The sequence below is a fragment of the Netta rufina genome (assembly GCF_964035555.1).
Source record: "Netta rufina genome assembly, chromosome: 5".
In the NCBI taxonomy this organism is placed as follows: Eukaryota; Metazoa; Chordata; class Aves; order Anseriformes; family Anatidae; genus Netta; species Netta rufina.
Genome location: NC_140128.1, coordinates 50722197 through 50746851, shown reverse-complemented (window position 1 = coordinate 50746851; position 24655 = coordinate 50722197). Strand labels below are relative to the sequence as shown.

At 40.9% G+C, this 24655-nt stretch overlaps 1 protein-coding gene across 1 annotated transcript in view; it reads right to left on the bottom strand.

The window, feature by feature from the left end:
- Nucleotides 1–2404: 2404 nt before the first annotated feature.
- The window catches only part of LOC311209997 (uncharacterized protein C14orf132), a gene marked incomplete at both ends in the record, with an annotated part of 39523 nt that continues 17272 nt past the window's right edge, over nucleotides 2405–24655 (bottom strand). The window contains one exon of the mRNA XM_084287652.1: nucleotides 2405–2629. Within this exon, the coding sequence (XP_084143778.1) occupies nucleotides 2405–2629 (225 nt within the window). The remainder of the gene's footprint in view (nucleotides 2630–24655) is intronic.

The window sequence follows — 24655 nt, the reverse complement described above, 5'->3', positions numbered from 1 at the left end:
AATAATCCCATTGGGCAAGTACCATAGTGTCAAACTGGTTTTTAATCATGGTGAAAAAAATTTTGCTCTTCATGCACAAATAGTGCTTGCAGGATCTGGCATAACTAATTAGAGAGCCTATTGAAACATTGAAGAGAAAAACAAAAGAAAAGTCCACTGATACAATTAAAAGGCAATAGAATATCATAAAAATATATTTGAAGTAATATTTGCATGGTTCCTAGATGTTTGCATACCAGATCTTGTCCTGCATTATTCCATTTTTGAGACCTTTCTGCAGCCTTCCAGTCTCACTTAACAGTTTACTTTCTGCTCAGAGAGGGTAAAGAGGCATAGAAGAACAGGGGAAGTACACAGTCTATTCAGCTCCTTTGTTGTTGTTGGTTATTATTATTTCTGTTTGCCTATGAAGGGCAAACATCCATTTAGAACTGTGAATAGCATTATTTCTGTATCAAGACTATAGCTATTTTATTAGACAGAACTTGCTTTCTGCACATCTGAGTTTCCAAAAGCGTGCTTCTCAAACTTTTTCTTTTTCTTTTTTTTTTTTTTTTTCCCCAGAACAGATTTCTTCTGTTCTCAAACAAAACGCTGCCTCCAAACAGTGAAATACCTAAACATACAGAAGCTCCATTCCTCAGGTGAGTTGTTATTGTTTTTCTCATCCCCAGAATAACTTAGTCCCTTTTCTCCCTCCTGCTAGCTGTTTGTTTGCATCTTTCCAGCTTTAAAAGCAAGTTCATGAAGACATGAAAAAATATACACAGTGACTACTGCACAATTCTAGATACTGGTTTGGGGCATGCTGCTTTGATTCATGTAAATACTCACCAGCCCTGCAGGAAAATGGGTCTAAAGAGAAAAGAAGGAAAATCCAGACCTCCCTTTACATTTGCCAGCTCTTAGCCCAGCCTCAAGCTCAGTGGCAGGCAAGTGTCAAAAATAGTCTCTGTGTCTTCAGAAGAGGCTTTCTGGAATTAGCATACTAGTTGCATGAGGCAGAAAACCAATATACCACATGCATACTTAGAGGAAGAATTGGTCTACTACTATCTCAAAGTTCAGATATTTTGTGTATTTTGTTTTGTTTTAGAGGGAAGACAAAGATTTCCAACAGAGATGATACCCCCTCCCTCCCCCCAGAGGATTCTATAATCTCTGAAACATTGAGGGCTTCAGCATGTTTTGAAAAGATACAGCTCTTAAAAGGAGCTGCTGATGGGAAGAGTGCAGTAGAAATACTGTTCCCCAACAGAACAAATCCAAATGACAATTGGAGTTGTTACTTAACGTAGTCTACGTAAGAACCACTTCCAGGAGCCTCACCACAACCCAGAGACTTACTAAGACTGAAACACAAGTATTTGTATATCTGCCACCTATTACCTTTTTGTGCTATTTCTATGCCAGCACACATAAATGCTTGCATTCACTCTTGAGAGCACAGAAGCGTCATCTTTCCTTCAAATCTATTTTTCTCAGAAACATCACTTACTCTTTGGCTTCACAATGTTCCTTCAATATGACTATATGCTTATAACTATATAAATATATAACTTCTGTGGAAAACCTGGATTAGAAGGAAATAAGTTGGAAAGCATGATATCTGTCCTTTGTTTCCTGGAAGAAAAACTATTGTTGTCATTACAGTCCAGTATCCCTACACAGAAATGGGTTTCACCCTTCTTCTGAGGAGCAGAGGGGCTGCAAACCAGTCACACCTTGCAATAGCTGTGCCTCCTCCAGCAAACAGCAGGCATGCTGAGCATCAATTCCTAGATTACCACATCTAGTAAGGCAAGTGTAAATAGCATGCATCTGCCTGTCATAGCGTTAGACACATTTTGAACACAGCCTAGTGTATGAAAGTGCTCAAGACACACCTGTGATGACCTTGTACTGCATCAGAACTGACCCAATGCCTACCATTTACTCCATCCAGAAAACTAAGATGTCCAGCAAATATAACACAGAACAATTTCATACAACATTATACCACCATAAAAAAAATACACAAAAAAGCTGACAAAACCCAGAAAAGCTGCTAGAAAAATCTAAGCAGTAGAAAATAAGCACTTTCTGTATAAATCTCTGTTTCTTTTGGATTCACTATACCCACACTGGTCTCTCTTTCATTTCCATACTAAACTTGTATTCGCTCAGTTCTCAGTTAAAGCTTTCACCTCCATACAATTTGCAATTGCATCCAAATTTCTGCCATCGGAATTCATGATGATAAACTTGCATTTCACATCCATGACTGTGGTAGCACTTAATCAACAAAGTCCCTACCTATACGTATTTATATAGATATACATGTATATATACACACGTACATACATACACATGACAAATACTGTTGCAGTTATCCTCTCTTCCAGTGTTTGGAGTGACAGGCATCCTAGAAGGTGAAGGCATACACCACTCCCACAACCACAATATTTCCAATTGTTGCTATGATTGCAATCCATAACAATATGGCATCGTTTGAAGACCGGGATGTCTCTTCTGGTGGATTCTGCATGGAAGAAGCTGCGTGGACATTGGCTGAGGAGTTAAACAAGGAGTACTCTGTACTAAAGTCCTCATTTGGTGAGTCCATAAAGGCTCCTCCCATAACAGGAAGCTGTGAAGAAGGATATGGAGAAATGAGATTGAAAGCCAATACTTGTATCTGTTTGGTCTCAAAGTTATTACAAAAGAGTAACCACAAGCCAACCTGCAAAACTACTAAGATTTCATGTACATGGTGCTAAGCCATCAGGAATATCACACACATACTTTACACGATTTTTTCTATTTCTGTTAAAATTGGTATTATTGCAGGAAAACTATGTATATTGCATGTAATATATGTAAGAGCTAACGTGCACATTCCAAGTCAACCTACACAATTATATGAAATTAAAAATAACAAGTAGAGCTATCCACAATGCACTCACATACCAAAGCATAAGTTTAGAGTACTGCGATTGTTTTGTGACTATGAGCAATGGACTCATACTGCTCAAAGGCCTTGAGCAAGCACAATGAGGATTCAATACAAGGAATTTATTCCCTGTTTGTGTTTGGCTCAGAAGTGAACCTTTGATTTATAAACACAAAAATATATGAATTACAAAAGTTGTTGCAGTTAGATAGATGAAGTGTACTTAGTGCTCTAACTTCACTGCAAAACATACCTGCAGTGTATGATTTATAAATAGATAAATTCTAATAATTCTATAAATCTAAAGGATTTATAAATCTATGCAGTGGAAAACTTCAAATTAGATTATGAAAGGCTGCATTGCAATGAAGTGACAGATTTCCAACACTTCTCCCATCTCAGATGTCTACTGGGGAAGAATAAGTTTTCTTTGGTATTCTTAGTGGATTTGTCAATGATACCAGGAAAAGTTCACAGTTCTTCACTTGCAGATGTTTTTTGGCATAATTTTTCTTCACCATTCCTAATAGGTCTCTCTCTCCTCTACAGCTGAAACCAGAGGATTCTCTTGCTCAGTAACAACAAGAAAAAAATACTTGCTAGTGCAGTACTAGTAACAGTACTATTACAGCTAGCAGCAGCATAGTGCTGTTGAAGTCACCATGGCCTACGAATAATGGAGGAATCAACCTAGCCTTCCTTCAGCCACATCACAGAAGGCTGCTATACTATGATAAATTACCACGCCCAATGCCCATCAGGCTAGAAAATCAGTGTTTTTCACCACTGTGTCCTTCAGCTCTTGCATTACATTTTGATGCTGCCTTTGGTACCAAACTACACCCCTCCTGGCTGTCTGCAGGTGTGCTATGGAGGCTACTAAGCAGGAGAGGATTCAGGGATAAGCCATCTCTCTTCTCCCACTGTGGTGGCTGTAATCTACAAATTAGAGCAAAGAATTCCCTAAACTCAACAATAAAGTAGCTTTTTTTTTTTTTTTGTTTGTTTGTTTCTTTGATATTCAGATCACTTTACAGCAATGCAAGGCAGTCTCTCTTTCAAAGCTGAGTGCTGAACAGTTTTGTTTGTACTAGAACATATCACGTCACATTCAAAATGAAACATAATGATCAAAGACTACAACGTCATACTGCCCAATCCACATCAAATAAAATTATCTTTGAGAGCACATATGACTACACAAAAACAGTTTGCAAGAAGCCAGACAGGAAATTGCAAAAGTCAAGTGTGAAATATGTCCCAAAGCTTTTTGCTTCCAGCTTCAACACTGTTTTAAAGAGAACAAAAGCTTCCATTTCGCAATGAGCCCAGCCTGATGTTTTGAATTCAATTCCTCCAGCCTCTTTTATGGACTTGATAAAGGAAAACACTTAGTTTAATCAGAATTCCATTTTACATAGACCTTGCCATAAAAGGCAATTCTGACCCCAAACACTTATGATGAGTGTATACATACAGCAGTGCTGCCATTTAACAGCTATGGAGACACAAGTTAAAGATCTACATAGAAAACCATGCGCATAATTTACCACAGTGGCAGCAAAATGCTCGATCTGAGATGCTTGTCTCTTTAGCAAACCATTTTAAGGGCAACAGTCTTTAGGCTGATCAATTCTGCAATGTCTTACAACTGGAGAAACCATCCTGGTGACTGTTTATGAAAGACATACAGGTATATGTGTATGTACATGTGCCCACGACGTTGGAAAGATCATGGCAACTGTTCTGATGAGTGATAATCTGATTTTTGGGCCACACATTCTCTACCCTCCGTAAGTTATCGGAGCTGACAAGCTTCCACACTGCTAGTCCACATGATGCTGTCAGAGGGGCAGGGAGCACTCGTGTAGCAGCACAGCTACACACCATGCTGCAAGTGATGTCAAATGTGAGTCTCCTCGTACCATGTAAGGCTCAAACAAGCTGTTTTCACCATCTGAGAGGAACACATGGTGAAACAGCTCATCTGAATCTTCTAAAGGCTTGCGGTGACCTGACATAAAGCACTGACGTTCAGCACCTGGCACACACACTTTCTGTGTAACTGACTTCCAGTTTTTCTGTTTGTAGGTCAGTAGCACTTAACCACAGATCTGGAAATAAACCTTATTGCTGATTTTCTGTTGGAAGAAATAGTTTCTTTCTAAATGCACACTCTCTCTTTCTCATTGCTAAAATGACCTCATGTAAGAACCAAGGAATGGCTGTAAAGTGCCTGACAGAAAGCCCATCTCCCTTGTAAGCTCCAACACTGGCCATAAATGCTCAGGAAAAAATAAGAGCACAACAGGACAAGAATATCTGATACTACATCTTAACGTCTCACAGCCTCCTGCTGTTCTGAGCTGAGGCAGTTCATAAGCCAGATGATAATGCTTTGGATTTAATAACTCAAATAGTTCTGCTGCTTTGAACTTGTCAGCTTCCACCCGAGCTCACCTAAAGCTGCGCATCCTTCTCAATCTGGCCTCTTACTGCCACTTAACAGTAAGGGTTGCCCAGTGATTAGCATCACATAAATCAGCCATGAGAGATAAACCCAGCTCTCCACTGGAGAGGGAAGCACAGGGAAAAACATCAACTGGCAATCTATCCTTATGGTATATTAACCTTATGAGATGAATCTCATCCTCAGCTTTGATGTCTTTGTTCTCCCCAAAGGTACCATATCTTTCCTCTGCAGTATTATTTGAGGTATTGCATTTAAGATTATGAGATATCCCCTCCCAACACTAATGGGAGTTGTGAAATGCCTGACAAACTGTAAGCTAAGGATAGAAAGCCTGCAATGCTTTCTGTGCTTGCTCTACTTGTCTGTCCATGCCTCCATGAAGCAAATATATGATGATTTACATCAGCCATGAATCTCACCTCTGTCGCTGACATTACAAAGTGACATGCATCCTCTTTTATTCTCAGAGGGTTTTTAAAGTTGGGGCAAAGCTGTGCAGCACCTGTGCCACCCTCCCCAAAATCACTGGACAAGGAGACCAGAGAAAAGGCTTAACTGGGAAACATGGCAGTGTGGGACAAGGCAGAAGAGAGAATGCTGTAGCTTGGCTCTGAAATTAAACTCTTTCCTGAGTGACTATGTCAATAATGCTAAGTAGCGTTCCTACTACTTCTTTTGCTAAATGACTTCTGGGAGTGGTGGGGAAAGGATTCGAATCATTAAATAACAACAGGCAGAGAAACCAAACAGCAAAATGCCAAGTGGTAATGAGAACACCCACTGCGCTGAATGTCTCCTGCTGGCATCCAAGAGGATGTTCTAGGGTCAGGAGGAGCAGAACAAGGCTCTTGAATAGTTAAGTGACACATTTTCTAGTTAGTAGAAAAAACCTATTTTATAACCAAAAGGATTCAAATGAAGGAAGAAAAAAAAAAAGTCCCAGTCACCAATACTCCAAAAAGGATAACTTTCTTAAGTAGTATAGTTTAAAATCTATCATTTAGCAATAATACTGCTCTGTTTCTTTGAGAATCAGGGAAAAATAATTTTGGAGTCAGCTAGAAAAGTTCAACATTCTGTTCCTGCTATGTAAGGGGGAAACCAGACTCAGGATAGAGATTTGAAAGCATAGCTAAATCTTCCAGTAGTTATTTTCTACATATTAGGAAACAGCAGCAGAAGCTCTAACAGACATGCTGGAAGTTGACCCTTGCTGTAAACTTCTCTGGGAATGGGACACTGTGTTGTGAAATGTCACCCCAGCTCAGATGTTAGTTTGCAAACTTCCTGTTATTACTTTGGAATATCTAAATTTTCAGAGTTTCTTTCAGGTTAAATTAGGCAGCATATTTTTACATGATGACATATTCTGAACACATAAAATGAAATGAGTACATCCTTCTGGCCTGGCAATGTGTGATCACTGGAGTGTATATTTGTGTCTGAAAACCTCCTAGCTGCAATCACAAATCAATCTGACTAATGCAGTTGTTGCTGAAGATGGCAGCAATACACAAGTTCACCAAAGAATCATATTTTAATTCTTAAGCCCTTTTTAAACAAATGTTTTGCACTAAAAGGATACCCCATATGAACAATACTCTCCCTGCACTAAGTCTCTTGCCTTTCATAAATTCATGCATATATGTATTTTCCTCGTCTAAGACATATTATTATGCAAATAAAGAAGTCTTTGCTATTATTTATTTACTGGTAACATCTGTAAAAACAATTTCTTCCACCCACCATTTGCCAAAACATGACTCTACTACTTACAACACAAGGACTAGGTACACAGGGACAATCAAAAGAGTTATATGATGTTCTCTGCAAGGGGATTAGTTAAAATGCATGAAACCCCCACATAAATAGAATTTAAGGGCACCTAAGGCTATCTTATTTAACAAAATTACATAGGTCTAATTCTGAAGGGGGAGGACCCATGTAAATGCTTTATGCAGATAATTTCAAATTTGCACTATAATTAATTCAGATCTCTGCTTCACCCTAAAATCAGAGCATGAGGTTGACAAGCCTAGGAAAAACTGCTGCTTATTTTCAAAAATATGGTTGTCAAAATGTTCACCCTGCAATGGAAAACTTTCACTCTAATTTGGAAGCATCAGGATTTCACTTTTTATTTTTAATCCTACTATTCTATTGCAGTCAATCGCTGATTTTCTTCCAATTCAATGTATTCCTAGGACCTGTGTATTTCCCTCCACTGCTTTCCTGACTTCTGCTAGGCTAGATATGTCTTCGTCGTCTTAGATGAGATCACTGTTCAAAGTTGTTCCTTACCAGCAATATCTCATGCCAGAGGTGCAAATTTCAGCCTCACTGTTGACCAACAGAGAGGCTTGAGTTGACCAACAGTTGTCTAGAGATTCAGAAAGGGACATCCCAACATGACTAGAGCTGCAGCAGGCATTTCAATTCTGAGTTTGCTCTTGGCTGTAGAAACAGCTTTGCCTTAGCTAAGGTAATTGAACCAAGCTCAGCTAAACCTTTGTCTCTAAGCACAGCCACATCTCAAGTACCTTATAAGTGAACATGCCTTGTGCAGACTGGAGCACCTATCTGTGCAAACATATTCTGCTGAACCAGCTGCAAGATACAATGCAAATAACAAGCATGGAAGTATTTTTACCCTGATTATTTTTCACTCTCATATTTCTGCATAAGTATCATCCAAGATACGTTAGTGATAAACAAGTTGCAATTCCATTCCCACAAGTTACACCTGCCTAATGCCTCCTTGAAATAGCTTTTATTATTTCAAAGAACACTATGATTTTTAAACTATTATCAGTGTCAACTGACTGTTGGATCTCATCTTCCAGGTGTAGAAGACTGGAAACAAACAAGAAAGCCTATTACTTCTGACAAATGAGAAGTTTCAAATGGAAAAAGAGGAGGAGTTTCTCACTCTATCTTTGTTTCCAAGAGTTCCTTCTCTTCTTCCAGCCAATGCCAACAATGTTGCATCAAAGAAAAGAGCAAGCTTTGCTCGGGGTTGAACAGAAATCCAAACAACCTTATGAAGAAGCTTCAGGATTTCAATTATATGTGACTTAGATTTGAATCTGTATACTCTAAATTGGAGTTGTTTATGAATACCACAAAAACATATAGAGCAGTCAAGTATGACGTGTTTTAAACTATCTGGATGTGTCAGGAACAGCCATTCACATAGCAATACTTGCTGACCTTCCACATTACCGTAATAAAATAGAGGATAATATTGTAATACAGTAATACAATACATTCTACTGGGGACACTATGCCAGAGAAAAGACCCAGGCTTAGATGCCTGGGTCCTATTTGCATACAATTATAACTTCCATGCATCCAGGCGCACATGCACATAGAAGAAAAAATTTGAACAGAGGGAACCAGAGGAGCAAGTATTTATCAACACAGAAAAACTCAGTAGGAAGCTTTAAAGTGTTATCATGAGTTGAAGCTATTCAAATTTATTCACATTAATGTTATCTTGAGTAGGAGCTATTCAAATTTGTTCACAATTTTCAAGACTGGCAGAACGGATGACCTTTTCACACCTTACGTAGTCATATTAGGGACCTCTAAGAGAACAGGAATTCCTTTAGAGATAAGAGCAAGAGTTGTGTCAGTTTAATACTAAACACAGTTTTGGAAGGACTTCAAACACCAGGCTTCAGAGTTTAATTCTTCTCTAACCATACAGCATTAGAAAGAATATCCCACCTGCTCTACTCTGCGCTGGTGCGGCCTCACCTCGAGTACTGTGTGCAGTTCTGGGTACCACAGTATAAAAAGGACATGAAACTGTTGGAAAGTGTCCAGAGGAGGGCTACGAAGATGGTGAAAGGCCTTGAGGGGAAGACGTACGAGGAACGGCTGAGGTCACTGGGCCTGTTCAGCCTGGAGAAGAGGAGGCTGAGGGGAGACCTCATCACAGTCTACAACTTCCTCGTAAGGGGGTGTCGAGAGGCACGAGACCTTTTCTCCATTAACACTAGTGACAGGACCCGCGGGAACGGGGTTAAGCTGAGGCAGGGGAAATTTAGGCTGGACGTCAGGAGGGGGTTCTTCACAGAGAGGGTGGTTGCACACTGGAACAGGCTCCCCAGAGAAGTGGTCACTGCACCGAGCCTGTCTGAATTTAAGAAGAGATTGGACTGTGCACTTAGGCACATGGTCTGAACTTTTGGGTAGACCTGTGCGGTGTCAAGAGTTGGACTTGATGATCCTTAAGGGTCCCTTCCAACTCAGGATATTCTATGATTCTATGATTCTATTAGAGGTTTCCTTTCACTTCCTTCTGATATTTCTGGCAGTGGTCACTTCAAAGCCAAGCTACTGGATTTAACTGAATTTGTATGGTCTCCTGCCCTGATCCAGGCCAGCAATTACTGTCTGGTGAAAAGAAAGGAACACTGCCCATGGCAGAGTGTCTTATGGGATAGCTTTACGATAAAGACACAAGGAGATATTGCTGGCTGGAAGCAAGCACACAGCTACACAGTATCAGTGGAAGTTTCAGCTGTTCTTAAAACAAAAGATGAAGTGGCTGTCTGTATGCTGGAGGGTAAAGAGGAAAAGAAGAGTAACACAAGCTGGTTGTAATGACACTCCATATCTGCGAGAGGAAAAGATATTCCCATCTTAAATAGAAAAGCCAAATGATGAGGTGTAAGCAGAAAACCACATAGCTCTAGAGTGGGAATATAATAAAAACTAAATGACATCTAATGTCATTTCTCAATATGAAAAAGGGTTGCACAAACCTTTCCTCCACTGTGATCTTTGCAGTCATGCTCATCTGTGACCAATTTGTTATTCTGGGCAAGATATCTTAGTAGCAGAGAAAGGGGCTGAACACCATATTTTATTTTATTTTTTATTTTTCCTTCTGCTCCCTCTCCCTTATCCTAACAAGACGCTTAGGCTAATCCCTGGAAAAAAGCCTAGACATAGTGATGGAGGAGGATGGGAATTAGCAGTCACTCACAGCAACAACATAATTTCAGAACTAAAAACTAGTTTCAGATGAAAAATCATTACACTTGAGGCATGGACAAAAGCAGTGAGTTTGTAAATGACTGTATAATTCAGTAATCAGGATGTTTCTCACAAAAAAAAAAAAAAATTAAATTAAATGAATTTTAAGGGGCAGATGTTTGGGGGGTTAGACCTAGAAGGATGTGGTATTTTGGACATCCTCTTATTCCTCTAGAGAAAACATAATTACATACAAATTCATCTTTGTTGCATATGCTGACCATTTTCAAACCAAAACCCAGTAGGAATAAAATTCTTGCATGCTAGCTCCAATCCTTGCTACACAGCCCATGAAAAATTAATTGGCTGAGGTTTAGATATACCACACCAACAGGCATAATATAGCTTAGCTCTGTTTCATCAGAGAAATTATTTACTGCTCCATGCAGACTCAAAAGCTTTCAAATTATACATCTGATGTGTTTTACACATTAATGGTTGCTCTACAAAGACAGGCTGGGATACATTTGCCTGTTGAGGGAAGTAATCACTACCACTGCAGCTCTGCTGTACCTAATGATAGGATATAAATGCCTCATTTTCAGCACCTTGGAGACAGCCACCTGGAATCTATCCTCAAATATGATAAAATAAGAGGCCAGTGCCCTCATCATAATGCAAACCCACTGGGAAAAAAACATTCTGTGATGACTTCCAGAGATTAATTCACCCATGCAAAATACTTCCAGGCATCCAAGAGAAAGCCTTAAAAGGGAAATTAAAACAGTTTAATAGTCTCAATTTATAACATAATGATTATTTTCCTTAAGCCTATATAAGCTATAAGAGTCCTTCACAAAACAGGGGAGAGATTTTCTATATTTTCTTTTTTTTTCCCTTTCATTTTCATGTTGCATCACTTTTTCAAAAACAAAAAAAGGGGGAGGGCTGAGGTATGCTGCAGTATATTTCTCATGTCTTAAGGCTATTTTCATAAATACTTTTGCTTGCCTACTTGGTACCTAGCTGAACACATACAAAAAAAAAAAAAACAACAACCCTGAAAGTCAACAAAAATTATGTCTTCCAGTTGAGATGGAAAAAAAAAAAAAAAAAAAAAAAAAAAAAAAAAAAAAGAGAGAGAGAGAGAAAGAGAGAGAGAAAAAAAAAAAAAACTGACAGAATTATTTTCATGTCTGGAGACCTTATAAGCAGCAGAAGGCCTGAAGGTCAAGTAAAGCATGCAGACCAGCTTCTAGGAAGAAAGGAGGACTGCAAAATATTATTTCTATATTCATTTCACTTGATAGAATACCAACATCTGGCAGGCTGCCATACTTCTTGATTCTGTCAGGCATACCAGGCTCAACATATGGCTTGAACAACCTATAGAATGCACATCCCCTGCAACTTATTCTGTAATGCTTCAGGAGTGACTTACACATGAAAAAGAAAGCACACTACTGTGCTTGAAAATTAATCGTGTTATCTTGCATTTTTGTGTCATGAGTGAACCATATGATACACGAGAGAATTAAAATTGGAACGTAAAAGATGTTATCTATTTCCTAGCTTCTGGTATTCGAGGAGAAACTCACAGTGATAAGAAATCTGTCTTCCAAAGGTAACTATTTGTTCCTGTGGTGGTTTTACTCAGCTCAGCAGCTGATCTCCAACACAAGAGCTCTCTCACTCTTATCTTGGGTTAAGATAAGGACAGGGGAGATCGCTTAACAACTATCGTCATAGGCAAAAGAGACTCAGCATAGGGAGACTAATAAAATGTATTACCTATTACTTACAAGCTAGAGCAGTGAATAACAAACAAATAAAAAGAGACTAAAGACACCTTCTTCCCATCCACCCTCTTTCACCTCCTCCCCACAAGCACTGCAGGGGAATGGGGGCTGTGGTCAGTCTCTAAGTCTCTGCCACCCCTTCACAGTCCCTCTCTGCCCCTGCTCCATGTTGGGTCCCTCCATGAGTGCCGTCCTTCCCGAACTGCGCCTGTGGGGGCTACCCACAGGCAGCAGCTCTTCAAGCACTGTTCCCACATGGCTCTGTACCATGGGGTCCATCCATCAGGAGCAAATTGCTCCAGCACAGGTCCCCCACGGGCAGCAGCTTCCCCCAGACCCCTTCTCCTGCGTGGGCTCCTCTCCACGGGCTGCACCACCGGCTCTCCATGGGCTGTGGCCTCCGTCAGGCCACATCCACCTGCTCCACCAGGGGCCTCTTCACAGGCTGCAGGGGAACTGCTGCTGCGTGCCTGGAGCACCTCCTGCCCTCCTATTGCACTGACCTTGGGGTCTGCAGGGCTGGTTCTCACTCCTCGCTCTCCTAGCTGCTGTGGCACAGCAGTTTTTTTCCCTTTCCTAAATCTTCTCTCGCAGAGGTGCAAACAACATGGCTTGTTGGCTCGGCTCTGGGCAGTGGTGGGTCCCCTTTGCAGCCAGCTGAACCTGGCCCTTATCTAACATGGGGCGGTTTCCGGACTCTTCTCACAGAGGCTACCCTTGGAGCCCCCCACTACGAAAACCTTGCTACGTAAACCCAATACAGTTGCATATCACGAAGAGGCTAAAAGTTTAATCACTTGCAAGGCCCGAGTGCTTAAGAACCGTGCAAGTGCCATCAGGCAACCATTTCAACCATCTTCTGGGATTTACTGTTCCCACAGCAGACCCCAAGGAAAAGATCTAATGTGTTTTTCATTCACTTTGGTGCAAAGTCAACAGGCTTGGTTTAAACACATTTTACAAAAGACTTAAAATAAGCTTCAATCACTTTGCTTTCAAGTAGAAGAGAGGCACCCATATGGGACACTTACTGGCTCTTTTGAGGGGCAGAAGCCTTCATCAAAGTGTGTGAACAGCCTTCCTCAGAGCCAAATATTCCATATGTTTTCACAAATCCAGATTCTCACAACTTAGGTTTTGCTCATGTACAAAGACTATCAAGGGATGATTAAGTGTGGCTGAGCTAGACAGCAGTTGATGACATCTTTATCATGCCAAACAAAATAGAACAGCCAAGTCATCTGTGTTATGTTTAAAACTGTTCAAACAGTTCAAAGTACATTACAGAAAAATATAATAAATTATACATTGATTCCTTTTCTCTAGATAAGCGTAAGTCTGTATATGTGTATGCAAAAGTGGCACTCCTTAGTGACTGCTTATATACATATGCACAATATGGACACGAATCAATGTATAATTTATCATACTTCTATTTGCAATTCAATATTTGTTCTTTGAACTGTTGCAGTTGGTGTGGCTGCATGGGATAATTAACAGGCATGAATATGTAACAGCTTTCCTTGCGAATTAATTTTTCCTACCCATAAGTGACTTCTGCAAACTTGCTAAGTTATTTCTGTGTTATAGAATGGGGAGCAGGGAACAGAGAAAATAAAGTTTACAAAATTTATTGGACTTGCATTCCTACCCCCCCCCCCCTTTTTTTTTTCTTCTTTTTCTGTGGAGTCTGAACTATGGAAACTCTATTAGCCTGGAGAAGTGGAACAGTTCAGGGAGGTGGAGTGGTTTGGTGGCCTTTCAAGCCTTATAGGAGATACAAGCTTGCACTTCCCTGGCACCTTTGGATTTTTGGACCAATGTTTTCAAAGTGCAAGCACCTTAAGTCACACATAACTGGAGAGAAATGTTATTGTCCATGAGCTTGATGACTGTTCCTGAGTCTGACACAACCCAGGTACAGAATAAATAACCACCACCAAAGCAATGCAACAGTTGAAAAGTCTTTCATGTGAAAAGTGTCAAAAAGCAATCAGAAAATGGACTCGCTCCAAGTTCAAGCAGTGTTTTTTTCTAAAGCCTGTAATGCAAAATAAAAATACATTTTTTTCTTCAAACCTGAAGTTCGGAGTCATTTGAACTTCAGATGACTAAAATAAATAAATAAATAAATAAATAAATAAATAAATAAATAAATAAATAGAAATAGCTAAAGGGATATCAAGTACAGGCACATACCCTTACACTGATACTTGCACATGCAAGCACGTATGTGACCACACACAAATTTTTGCAGTGGTATCTTGCACCTACATGTGCAATTTTAAAATAACCTATCTAGCCAAAAGTAGCCCAAGAGCCCAATAAACTTGAACTACTGGAATGCAAAAAGCTAAAAGACCATCCAGGCAAAAGGAGGCAATGATATTCACCTACCCACACAGGGACTCAGACCATCAGTGCCAAAGTCTTCAGCGTTGCGGCTCAAGCCTTTTTCAGTTTGAGCATCACTCGTCAAAAATACAACATAGGAATATTAATAGGCAGCATGGGAGTCCCTCAGTAACAACAGTGCAAATATCTTGTACTTGTAAAAATGCAAGCATCCCTCCCTCATCTTTAGTCACTGTTATTCTGAAATGATGTACCGAAGGGCTCTAGTTCAAAAATACCTCCAGTACAGTTATGCATCCCATACCACCATTCTGTGGCTTGCATGGACAAATCCATAACATAATGGCATACTGAGAACTCAGGAAGAAAAGTCACAAAGAAAAAGGATTCCAACAGATGACCCAAGAAACAAGCAGAAAACAGGCAGAGGTTCACTCCATCTGGTTCATGCCCACAGAAGCAGTCTCCCTAAAAACATTCTTAAATTTACCACCCATCCAAAAGGAACCAGATTTAGAAATGTAAACTGGGCATCTGGATCTCCCTTTGGAAGACAGTTATTGCTCTTCATTTGCAAAACAGGGGAATCTAAGTACATTGATCTTGAGGGAGTGCACCTGCTGACCATTCATAGAATTATTAAGGTTGGAATAGACCTCCAAGATCATCTGGTCCAACCGTCCCTCAACCACCAATATTATCCAGTAAACCATGCCTTTAAGTATCACATCCAACCTTTCCGTAAATACCCCCAGGGACGGTGACTCCACCACTTCGCATTCAAATGCCTGATCATTTGCAAAATTATAAGAAAAACTTTTATATTGTCAGGTGCTGATAGAAACTTATTTCCTACTTCCATTACTACATTTAAGACTTTAGAGCTGAAATAAAAAGTAGCAGTCACACATACACCTAAAATTATCTACAAAGACCCATCTCAGAGGTAACTGAAACAATAAATTAATAATACAAGGAATAGCAGAGGAAAAGGAAAAGATTTTTCAAATGAAATTGTCATTTCTTTTAATCAATTCTGCTTGTGCTCATTTTGAAAGTGCCTTGAAAATCATGAGTCCTTCTGTAATACGAATGATTATACACTAAAAGCATATTCAAACAGATAAAAACAATTAACAAATATATGACCCAGATAACAAATATGTGACCATAATAAACAGATTAGTGTGTTCACCCAAATTAAAATGAGGTCAATTAGAAAGTTTAAAACATTCCCAAATAAAATAATGTTTTCAACATATTTGTTGGTAGCCCTGTACAAAACAGAACTTTTTATGCAATTTTTCTGTGAGACCTCTTCTCACTCATTAAAAGCATGGATGATGTTCAGAGTGCTTTCCTCAGCACATTCATTTCCTGATCCAGTTCTCCCCTGAAGACAAATTGGAAACCATGAAGTAATAACACATGATATGCTCCCTGACTGTAGAGACTGTACAAAATTGATCTCTGCAGTGCATCCTTAAAGGAGAATATAATTTCTTTCATCTGTGGTTTACCATTACTTGAAGTTCCTCTAAGATAAAGAAAGACATTACTTATTTATTGGCAAGTACATAGAATTAATTGCAGAATAAAATCACATTTAAGCCGTCCTCTGTCTAAAACAGCATCATTTTTTATCACTGATAAAAACAGCAATAAGGACCACCCAGCTTAAAAATTTGACACCAGCTACATAAAAATAAGCTTCGGCTCAGTTCAGGGACCAGTGGCCTAGAGAGGCAGGCAAGTAAAATACACACAAACAGCAACAAAACCAACCAACCAACCAATTTCACTGGCTTGTGTGGGAAATTTGCAAGTCTTTCTAAATTATTTTGTTTCTACATTACTATTATGAATTCAAGTCAAACAAACAAACAGAATTTAAAAGATGAATATGATATGGTTTCAGGCCAATTCCAAACCACATCCCAATGCAATATAATCCAGAGGGCTTGCAGAAGCCAGTGGAAAGTCTCTACCAGATTTAAAGCAGAAACAGTAACAGCCATAGACAACCACCCAACAGAAAAAGAATAGTTTGAGACAAACGGGGTGCTCATAGGCTCCTCTCGTGCTCATCAAGAAAATATTGTTTGTGTCCTTACTATTGCTTGAGTCAGTACTTTGGAAACTTATATTTCACTGTCCTTCTTTTATCTCTTTTTCGTTCTCACTTCTTCATGAAAGTTCAGTGTTTGTTGGGGTTTTGCTTGTTTCTTTTGAGAAATAGTTGAGCTCCATTGCATTTTTGCTTAGTTTTAGTTTACACAAAGACTACCACACTGAGGACCCAGTCTTCTCTGGACACTTGACTACAGTATAACTGTATAATTTATTTGCCACTGTAACTACTATAATTAGTAATTGCAACTACCACTGGTTCTTTAAACAAAGATCTAACACAGTACAAGCAAGCATATGCTTCTGGATAGTCTTTATCCATGCAAGGCACATCCATGCCAGCTATAAGCGTGCAAAAATCAAGCTCTTTGCATTAGGTTTATACTATTATTTTTTTTCCCTATAGCAGCAGTTTGGGGGATTTCCCCAGAGCAAAAAAAAAATAAAAAAAATAAAATAAAAATCATCCTTCTAATTTTTTCACCTCATTTATGCTAGGAAACACAAGAGAGAGGGTATAAAACACACTTATATGAAAAACAAAAAAGCTGCAAGTCAAACCTCCTCAGAAGGATTACATGAAATGTGGCTGCAATCCCTAAGAAGGACTGGGTCCCAGTAAAGTAAATAAAAGAGCAAATGCAGCATGGTTAAACTTTAATTATATTTGGCTCTCTCAAAGCAGATGCTTGCAGACAGATTTCTGTTTCACCCACTAATGACTGTCATACACAATCATGTCACCAATTTCAGAGGGCTGCAGGGTTTATACACTTGCAGGCAAAACTGACAAGACACAGCTAAAGAATATTCGCAAAGTCCAACACCCTGCTTAGTCCAACAGGGATATTTAGATACTGCAGTGATGATAAGAGAACCAGATCATGCCATGCAGTTTCAGTAATTCTAACAGGGAGAGGAATAGTCATCAGATTATGCTGGTACCTGTTATAGCTTCTGCATGTAAAAACAATGGCCTTCCTGACTGTGGCTTGGGCTGTCATAGTGTGGTCCTCCTCTACACTTCCTGGCCTACTTTTCCAGATCATCACATGTAAAGATAACAGGAGGTAGTGACATGAGCACAGGCAAAGATATGCAAGGGGGCATGAGGAAGAGGTACATTACAAATAAATGCAGGAGAAGACAATCTGTTGTGTGCGTGCTTTGCATTGGCCCAGAGTAAGACCACTCCAAAGAAAGTGAAGTTTAATTACTTCAGGAACAAACCCCATAAGGTTTTATATAATGGGCCTTAGCAACTTCAACTTTTTTTTTTTTTTTCCTGCAATATCTAGAAAGAACGAGATGTGAAATAAGTACTCATTCCCTAGTACAAGGCCATGTTTGTAAGATCCAAATTGGGATCTTATCATCTCAGATGAGAACACATCAAAATGGAGCTGGAGTCTGGAAGCAATATGAGACTGAATTATGCAGCACTACTTTCATGAGCCTTGTTTCAACCAATTATACCAAGAGTGTTTTTTTGTTCTTATCACTCAAATATGGAAAAAAAAGGAAATATTAAAAAAAAAATCTTCTCTCTCCTTCACTTCTGGGGACTGACAAAACCTCAGCATTAAAAGAGGGAGTAATGCCTCAACACCCACATGCACATAAAGGTGACCACTGATGTTAAACATGTTCATCAAATAACAAAAGTATGGATGTCAGGCTTTATGTTGCAGCTCTGATCACAGCGGCATTTTTCTTCCCACCAGGCAACAAATTACTCTTAGCACAGTTACAAAACCAGTGCCACCATCCCCAAGGTCAAATCAGAGCCTGGATTTTATGTTCTAGCCCCAAAAATAGATGGGGCTAGCACATAAAGAAGATGGGTTTGTTCAATAGCCTGCTGAAGTCATAGGAGAAGGGTTAACTTCTCTTCTTCCATTTCCTGCTGTGCAAGCACCACTTGTGTTTCCACAAAGGAAAAATGCCCAGCTTGGAAAATACCAACAGTACAGCTATCCATAGATAACCACATTCCCCATAAATCTGATTATTATTCATCCCCTCTGTTTCAAGCTATCTACGGTCATACTGTAAGGAAAAAAAAAAAAAAAAAGAAGGATCATTAACAACTCATTCCAGTCTTTCTAACCTCATGAATCAAAATAAAAACTTTCTAGAAACCATGAAAGTGTATGACTCATTGCTTAGAAAATATCATTGGGTCATGTCTGCCTTCAGACTGAATTGGCATCTTGCAATGAAGAGTACAGTGCATCTTGTGCCAAGAAAATCACAGAATCACAGAATTTCTAGGTTGGAAGAGACCTCAAGGTCATCGAGTCCAACCTCTGACCTAACGCTAGCAGTCCCCACTAAACCATATCCCTAAGCTCTACATCTAAACGTCTTTTGAAGACTTCCAGGGATGGTGACTTCACCACTTCCCTGGGCAGCCTGTTCCAATGCCTCACAACCCTTTCAGTGAAGAAGTTCTTCCTAACATCTAACCTAAAACTCCCCTGGCTCAACTTAAGCCCATTCCCCCTCGTCCTGTCACCAGGCACGTGGGAGAACAGGCCAACCCCCACCTCCCTACAGCCTCCCTTGAGGTACCTATAAAGAGCGATAAGGTCGCCCCTGAGCCTCCTCTTCTCCAGGCTGAACAAGCCCAGCTCCCTCAGCTGCTCCTCGTAGGACTTGTTCTCCAGGCCCCTCACCAGCTTCGTCGCCCTTCTCTGGACCCGCTCAAGCACCTCGATGTCCTTCTTGTAGCGAGGGGCCCAAAACTGAACACAGTACTCGAGGTGCGGCCTCACCAGAGCTGAGTACAGGGGGACGATCACCTCCCTAGCCCTGCTGGTCACACTGTTTCTGATACAAGCCAGGATGCCGTTGGCCTTCTTGGCCACCTGAGCACACTGCTGGCTCTTATTCAGCCGACTATCCACCATCACTCTGTCGTGGTTTAACCCGGCTGGCAGCTAAATACCACGCAGCCGTTCGCTCACCCTCCCCCCTCCCTCTCTGGGACGGGGGAGAGAAATGGAAAGTGAAGCCCGTGAGTTGAGATAAAGACAGTTTAATAAGACAGGAAAATAATAATAACAAAATAATAATAACAATAACAATAATAATAATACAATGGTGATAATAGGAAAATAATAATAATATGTACAAACAAGTGATGCACAATGCAATTGCTCACCACCCGCTGACCGATGCCTAGCCTAACCCCGAGCAGTCCGGCCCCCTTCCCCCCGCTAGCCACCCCTATATATTGTTTAGCATGACGTCAGATGGTATGGAATACCCCTTTGGCTAGTTTGGGTCACCTGTCCTGGGTCTGTCCCCTCCCAGCTCTTACTGCACCCCCAGCCTGCCTGTTGGCAGGACAGAACGAAAGGCTGAGATGTCCTTGGCTTGGTATAAGCACTGCTCTGCAACAATTAAAACATCGGGGTGTTATCAGCACTCTTCTCATCCTAAGCCAAAACACAGCATTCCACCAGCTACTAGGAAGAAAATTAATTCTGTTCTAACTGAAACCAGGACACACTCCCAGGTTCTTCTCTGCCTGGCAGCTCTCCAACCATTCCTCTCCCAGCCTGTAGCTCTGCTTGGGGTTATTGTGCCCCAGGTGCAGGACCCGGCACTTGGCCTTGTTGAACTTCATGCAGTTGACCTCAGCCCATCGGTCCAGCCTATCCAGATCCTCCTGCAGAGCTTTCCTACCCTCAAGCAGATCAACACACGCACCTAACTTGGTGTCATCTGCAAACTTACTGAGGGTGCACTTGATGCCCTCGTCCAGATCATTGATGAAGATATTAAAGAGGACCGGCCCCAGCACCGAGCCCTGGGGGATGCCACTAGTGACTGGCCTCCAACTGGACTTGGCTCCATTCACCACGACTCTTTGGGCCCGGCTATCCAGCCAGTTTCTAACCCAACGAAGCGTGCGCCAGTCCAAGCCAAGAGCAGCCAGTTTCTTGAGGAGAATGCTGTGGGAGACGGTGTCAAAAGCCTTGCTGAAGTCAAGGTAGACCACATCCACAGCCTTTCCCTCGTCCACCCAGCGCGTCACTTTGTCATAGAAGGAGATCAGGTTCGTCAAGCAGGATCTGCCTTTCATAAACCCATGCTGACTGGGCCTGATCGCCTGCTTGCCCTGCAAGTGCTGCGTGATGACTCTCAGGAGGATCTGCTCCATGAGCTTCCCTGGCACTGAGGTCAAACTGACAGGCCTGTAATTTCCCGGGTCTGGCCTCCGGCCCTTCTTGTAGATGGGCATCACATTTGCTAGCCGCCAGTCAACTGGGACCTCCCCCGATCGCCAGGACTGCTGATAAATGATGGACAGTGGCTTGGCCAGCTCCTCTGCCAGTTCTCTCAGTACCCTTGGGTGGATCCCATCTGGCCCCATCGACTTGTGCACATCTAAGTGCTGTAGCAGGTCACCAACCATTTCCTCGTGGATAGTGAGGGCCACATCCTGCTCCCCATCCCCTTCCACCAGCTCAGGGTACTGAGTATCCAGAGAACAACCGGTATTGCCGCTAAAGACTGAGGCAAAGAAGGCATTGAGCACCTCCGCCTTTTCCTCATCTCTTGTAACTAAGTTTCCCCCCGCATCCAGTAAAGGATGGAGATTCTCCTTAGTCCTCCTTTTTGTGTTGATGTATTTATAGAAACGTTTTTTGTTATCTTTAACGGCAGTAGCCAGATTGAGCTCCAGATGAGCTTTGGCCTTCCTAATTTTGTCCCTGCACAGCCTTGCTACATCCTTAAAGTCCTCCCTAGTGGCCTGCCCACTTTTCCAAAGATTATAAACCCTCTTTTTTCTCCTAAGATCAAGCCACAATTCTCTGTTGAGCCAGGCTGGTCTTCTTCCCCGCCGGCTCGTCTTTGGGCACGTGGGGACAGACCGTTTCTGTGCCATTAAGATTTCCCTCTTGAAGAGCACCCAGCCTTCCTGGACCGCTTCCTGCCCTTCAGAACCGCCTCCCAAGGGACTCCACCAACTAGTGTCCTGAGCAGCTCAAAGTCAGCCCTCCGAAAGTCCAATACAGCGGTTTTACTGGTCCCCTTCCTGGCCTCGCCAAGAATAGTGAACTCCACCATTTCGTGGTCACTCTGCCCAAGACAGCTCCCAACAATCACATCCTCCACCAGTCCTTCTCCGTTTGTGAAGAGAAGGTCTAGCGGGGCACCACCCCTGGTAGGCTCACTAACCAGCTGCGTCAGGAAGCTATCTTCCACGCTCTCCAGAAACCTCCTAGACTGCTTTCTCAGGGCTGTGTTGTGCTTCCAGGATATGTCAGGGAAGTTGAAGTCCCCCACGAGTACAAGAGCTGATGATTTTGCAACTTCTGTCAGCTGCCTGTAGAGTTCCTCATCCGTCTCCTCATCCTGGTTCGGTGGTCTATAGCAGACCCCGACCAGGACACTAGCCTTGTTGTCCCTGCCGATCCTAACCCAAAGGGACTCGACCTTGTCATTCCCAGCCTCGAGTTCTACAACCTCGAAAGACTTTCTAATATAGAGAGCCACACCACCACCCCTTCTGTGCTGCCTGTCCCTTCTAAAGAGCTTATAGCCAGGCATTGCAGCCTTACCTATTACTTGGCACCAAGCTTTGGCTGCCAGTTGATCATGACCTATGAATGCTCCAAACAAGATATTTTGTGAGCAAGAATTTGCTCCATGTAGACAGCAAAACCATCCAGTCAGGATTTGTTTCAGCACAAGAAAAGATGTGTTACAAATGATTATTTACACAATGAAGCAGGAGAAAAAGTAAAAGCAGAACTAATTTTCTTTGCAGACCTTAATCTTTGCCTTTGATTCATATGTTAGGTTTCTTCTTGCCTCTTCTTGTTTGCTTTAATATTCATGCTTCAGGGTTCTCTGCATTTGCTCCATGTCTAACACAAGACCAGCTGATGAACTTCAGAAAATCCTCGAATCATGGATTACCAGTGTTCAGCTCAGCTGTAACTCCAAATCTGACTTGATCTGTAATGAACTGATGATATTCTAATGTTCATTTTTTAATCATTTTTGTCTATAGTTTATGTCTCAGCAGTCCTAATTAACTGGTGGCTTCACAACACTGAGCAAACTCAAAATCCAGCAAGTTATTCCACAACTTCTGTCAGATTATTTTTATTTTTTATTTTATTTTATTTTTTTACTTTATATCAGTAAAAGGCTGATGTTGAGCACTTTTCACCAAGAGGCTAAATACAAGGGCATATCTGTTCTCTTCAGAAAACATCATGTCTGGGCTACTGCAGAGGAAAGGTCCTGATTACAAAAGGTAATTACCCCATGTCAGTTCTTTGTAGCATCATCATTTCTTGGCATTAAGCTAGAGAAAAAAGAAAACTTCCATTCCCCAAAAGATTTTTGTCAGAATAAATAGCCTTATGATTAAGCACTACCCGTTGAAATAGATAATATTGCCCAAGTTATTTAGGTTGGGTGTGGTAAAGAAGTCAAACCGAGGAAACAGAGCAAAAATTATTTGCATTTTAATCGTATTTTGAATCCTTTTTTGTTTCTCTCCTTCCCTGCTTCCATTACAGTTCTATTTTCCCTCATTTGCTTCATCAAGCTCTGCTATTAACACTCTAATTCTTCTACTTGGTACCTATTCTCCTGCCTTTCCTCTGTCTCAACTGCTTAACCCATGCATAATTTTGGTCAAAGCCTGCCTGGCATCCCCAGGCTGAAAAGTGCACAACTGATCCCTGTTGCTCTCCTGTTTTGACAGTAGAAAAAGCAAGATAAGGTTGCAGCATCTGCCAACAGCACTTGAGTATCTATAGATGGAGCAAGATGACTCCAGTACATGTTGACAGACAAACTATTATCTCATACATTTCATTTTCTTTTTAGGACTATACTAATTAATGTGATTTAGATGACGACACTTTTTTTTTTTCTTGTTGAAATGCAAATGAGATATTTTGTGCATGAAAAGTTTGACATTGGTGGAATGAATTATGGAGATACTGATGTACTCAAAAGGTTAGCATGATCTTTTGTTGATTAAGAGACGTGTTACTAAGATGAATGCTTCAGTTGCTATTAACAACAGATCTCAGTGAAAAATCAAACATTTTAACATAGAGCACTGTAATAATATAAGGAAAGAATACTTGTCAGGTCAAAGTAGGAGCTCTGAATGAATAAACATGAAAGCCACGTTTTAGAAAGTGTCTTCCAACTGATACCCTTTACATCTGTTGGCCATCTTAGTCTATCAAGTGAAAAGGGCACGAAGGAAAAGAAGCTACAAGCAAGGGTAAACATAATTTGAATAAAAAACTAGCTGTTAATTTGCATAATGATTTCAGAAGAATTAAACCTCCAGCTTTTAGTCACAGAGACAGTGAAAATAAGTGAATCAAGACTAGAGCAAGACTGGACCTAAAACATTCCCAAAATGTCTGACATCTAAGACAGAGATGTTGACATTAGTTCAAAGCCATAACCATCTCTTCTGAGATACCCTCATTTATATCCTACCTATGCGGGAGTCAGCACAGACATTCAGTTTCTGTCCTCGGGATTGACACCTTTGTTGAAAACATGAGCTAGATAAACCCAGCTTTCACTTGGCCAACTATGAACTCCCACTGGTTAATGTGAGCTTGCTGTTCACTTAGACAACTTGTTTTAAAAGATAGAGCAGAGTGAAAAGAGGCAGAAAAGCTATAACAACTGTGACTTGAGAAGTCCTGGAAAGAGTACAATATTTGTCCCACCTTGACGTACATGTATATAGACAACTGCAATTTAAGTGACAGGGTGAAAAGTATAAACAAAGACTAACAACCTGAAATGGACTATGTGAGGAGAGTGATGAACTGATGCATAAACGCTGCATCTAAACTAATGTTTTTGAAATTCAGATATGAAAACACACACATAAGCTGCAGCATGAGTTTTATTTATTTATTTTTTTTAAACTGAGGTGAAAAAGCAAAAGAGCCGTGCTAAAAGAAAAGGAGG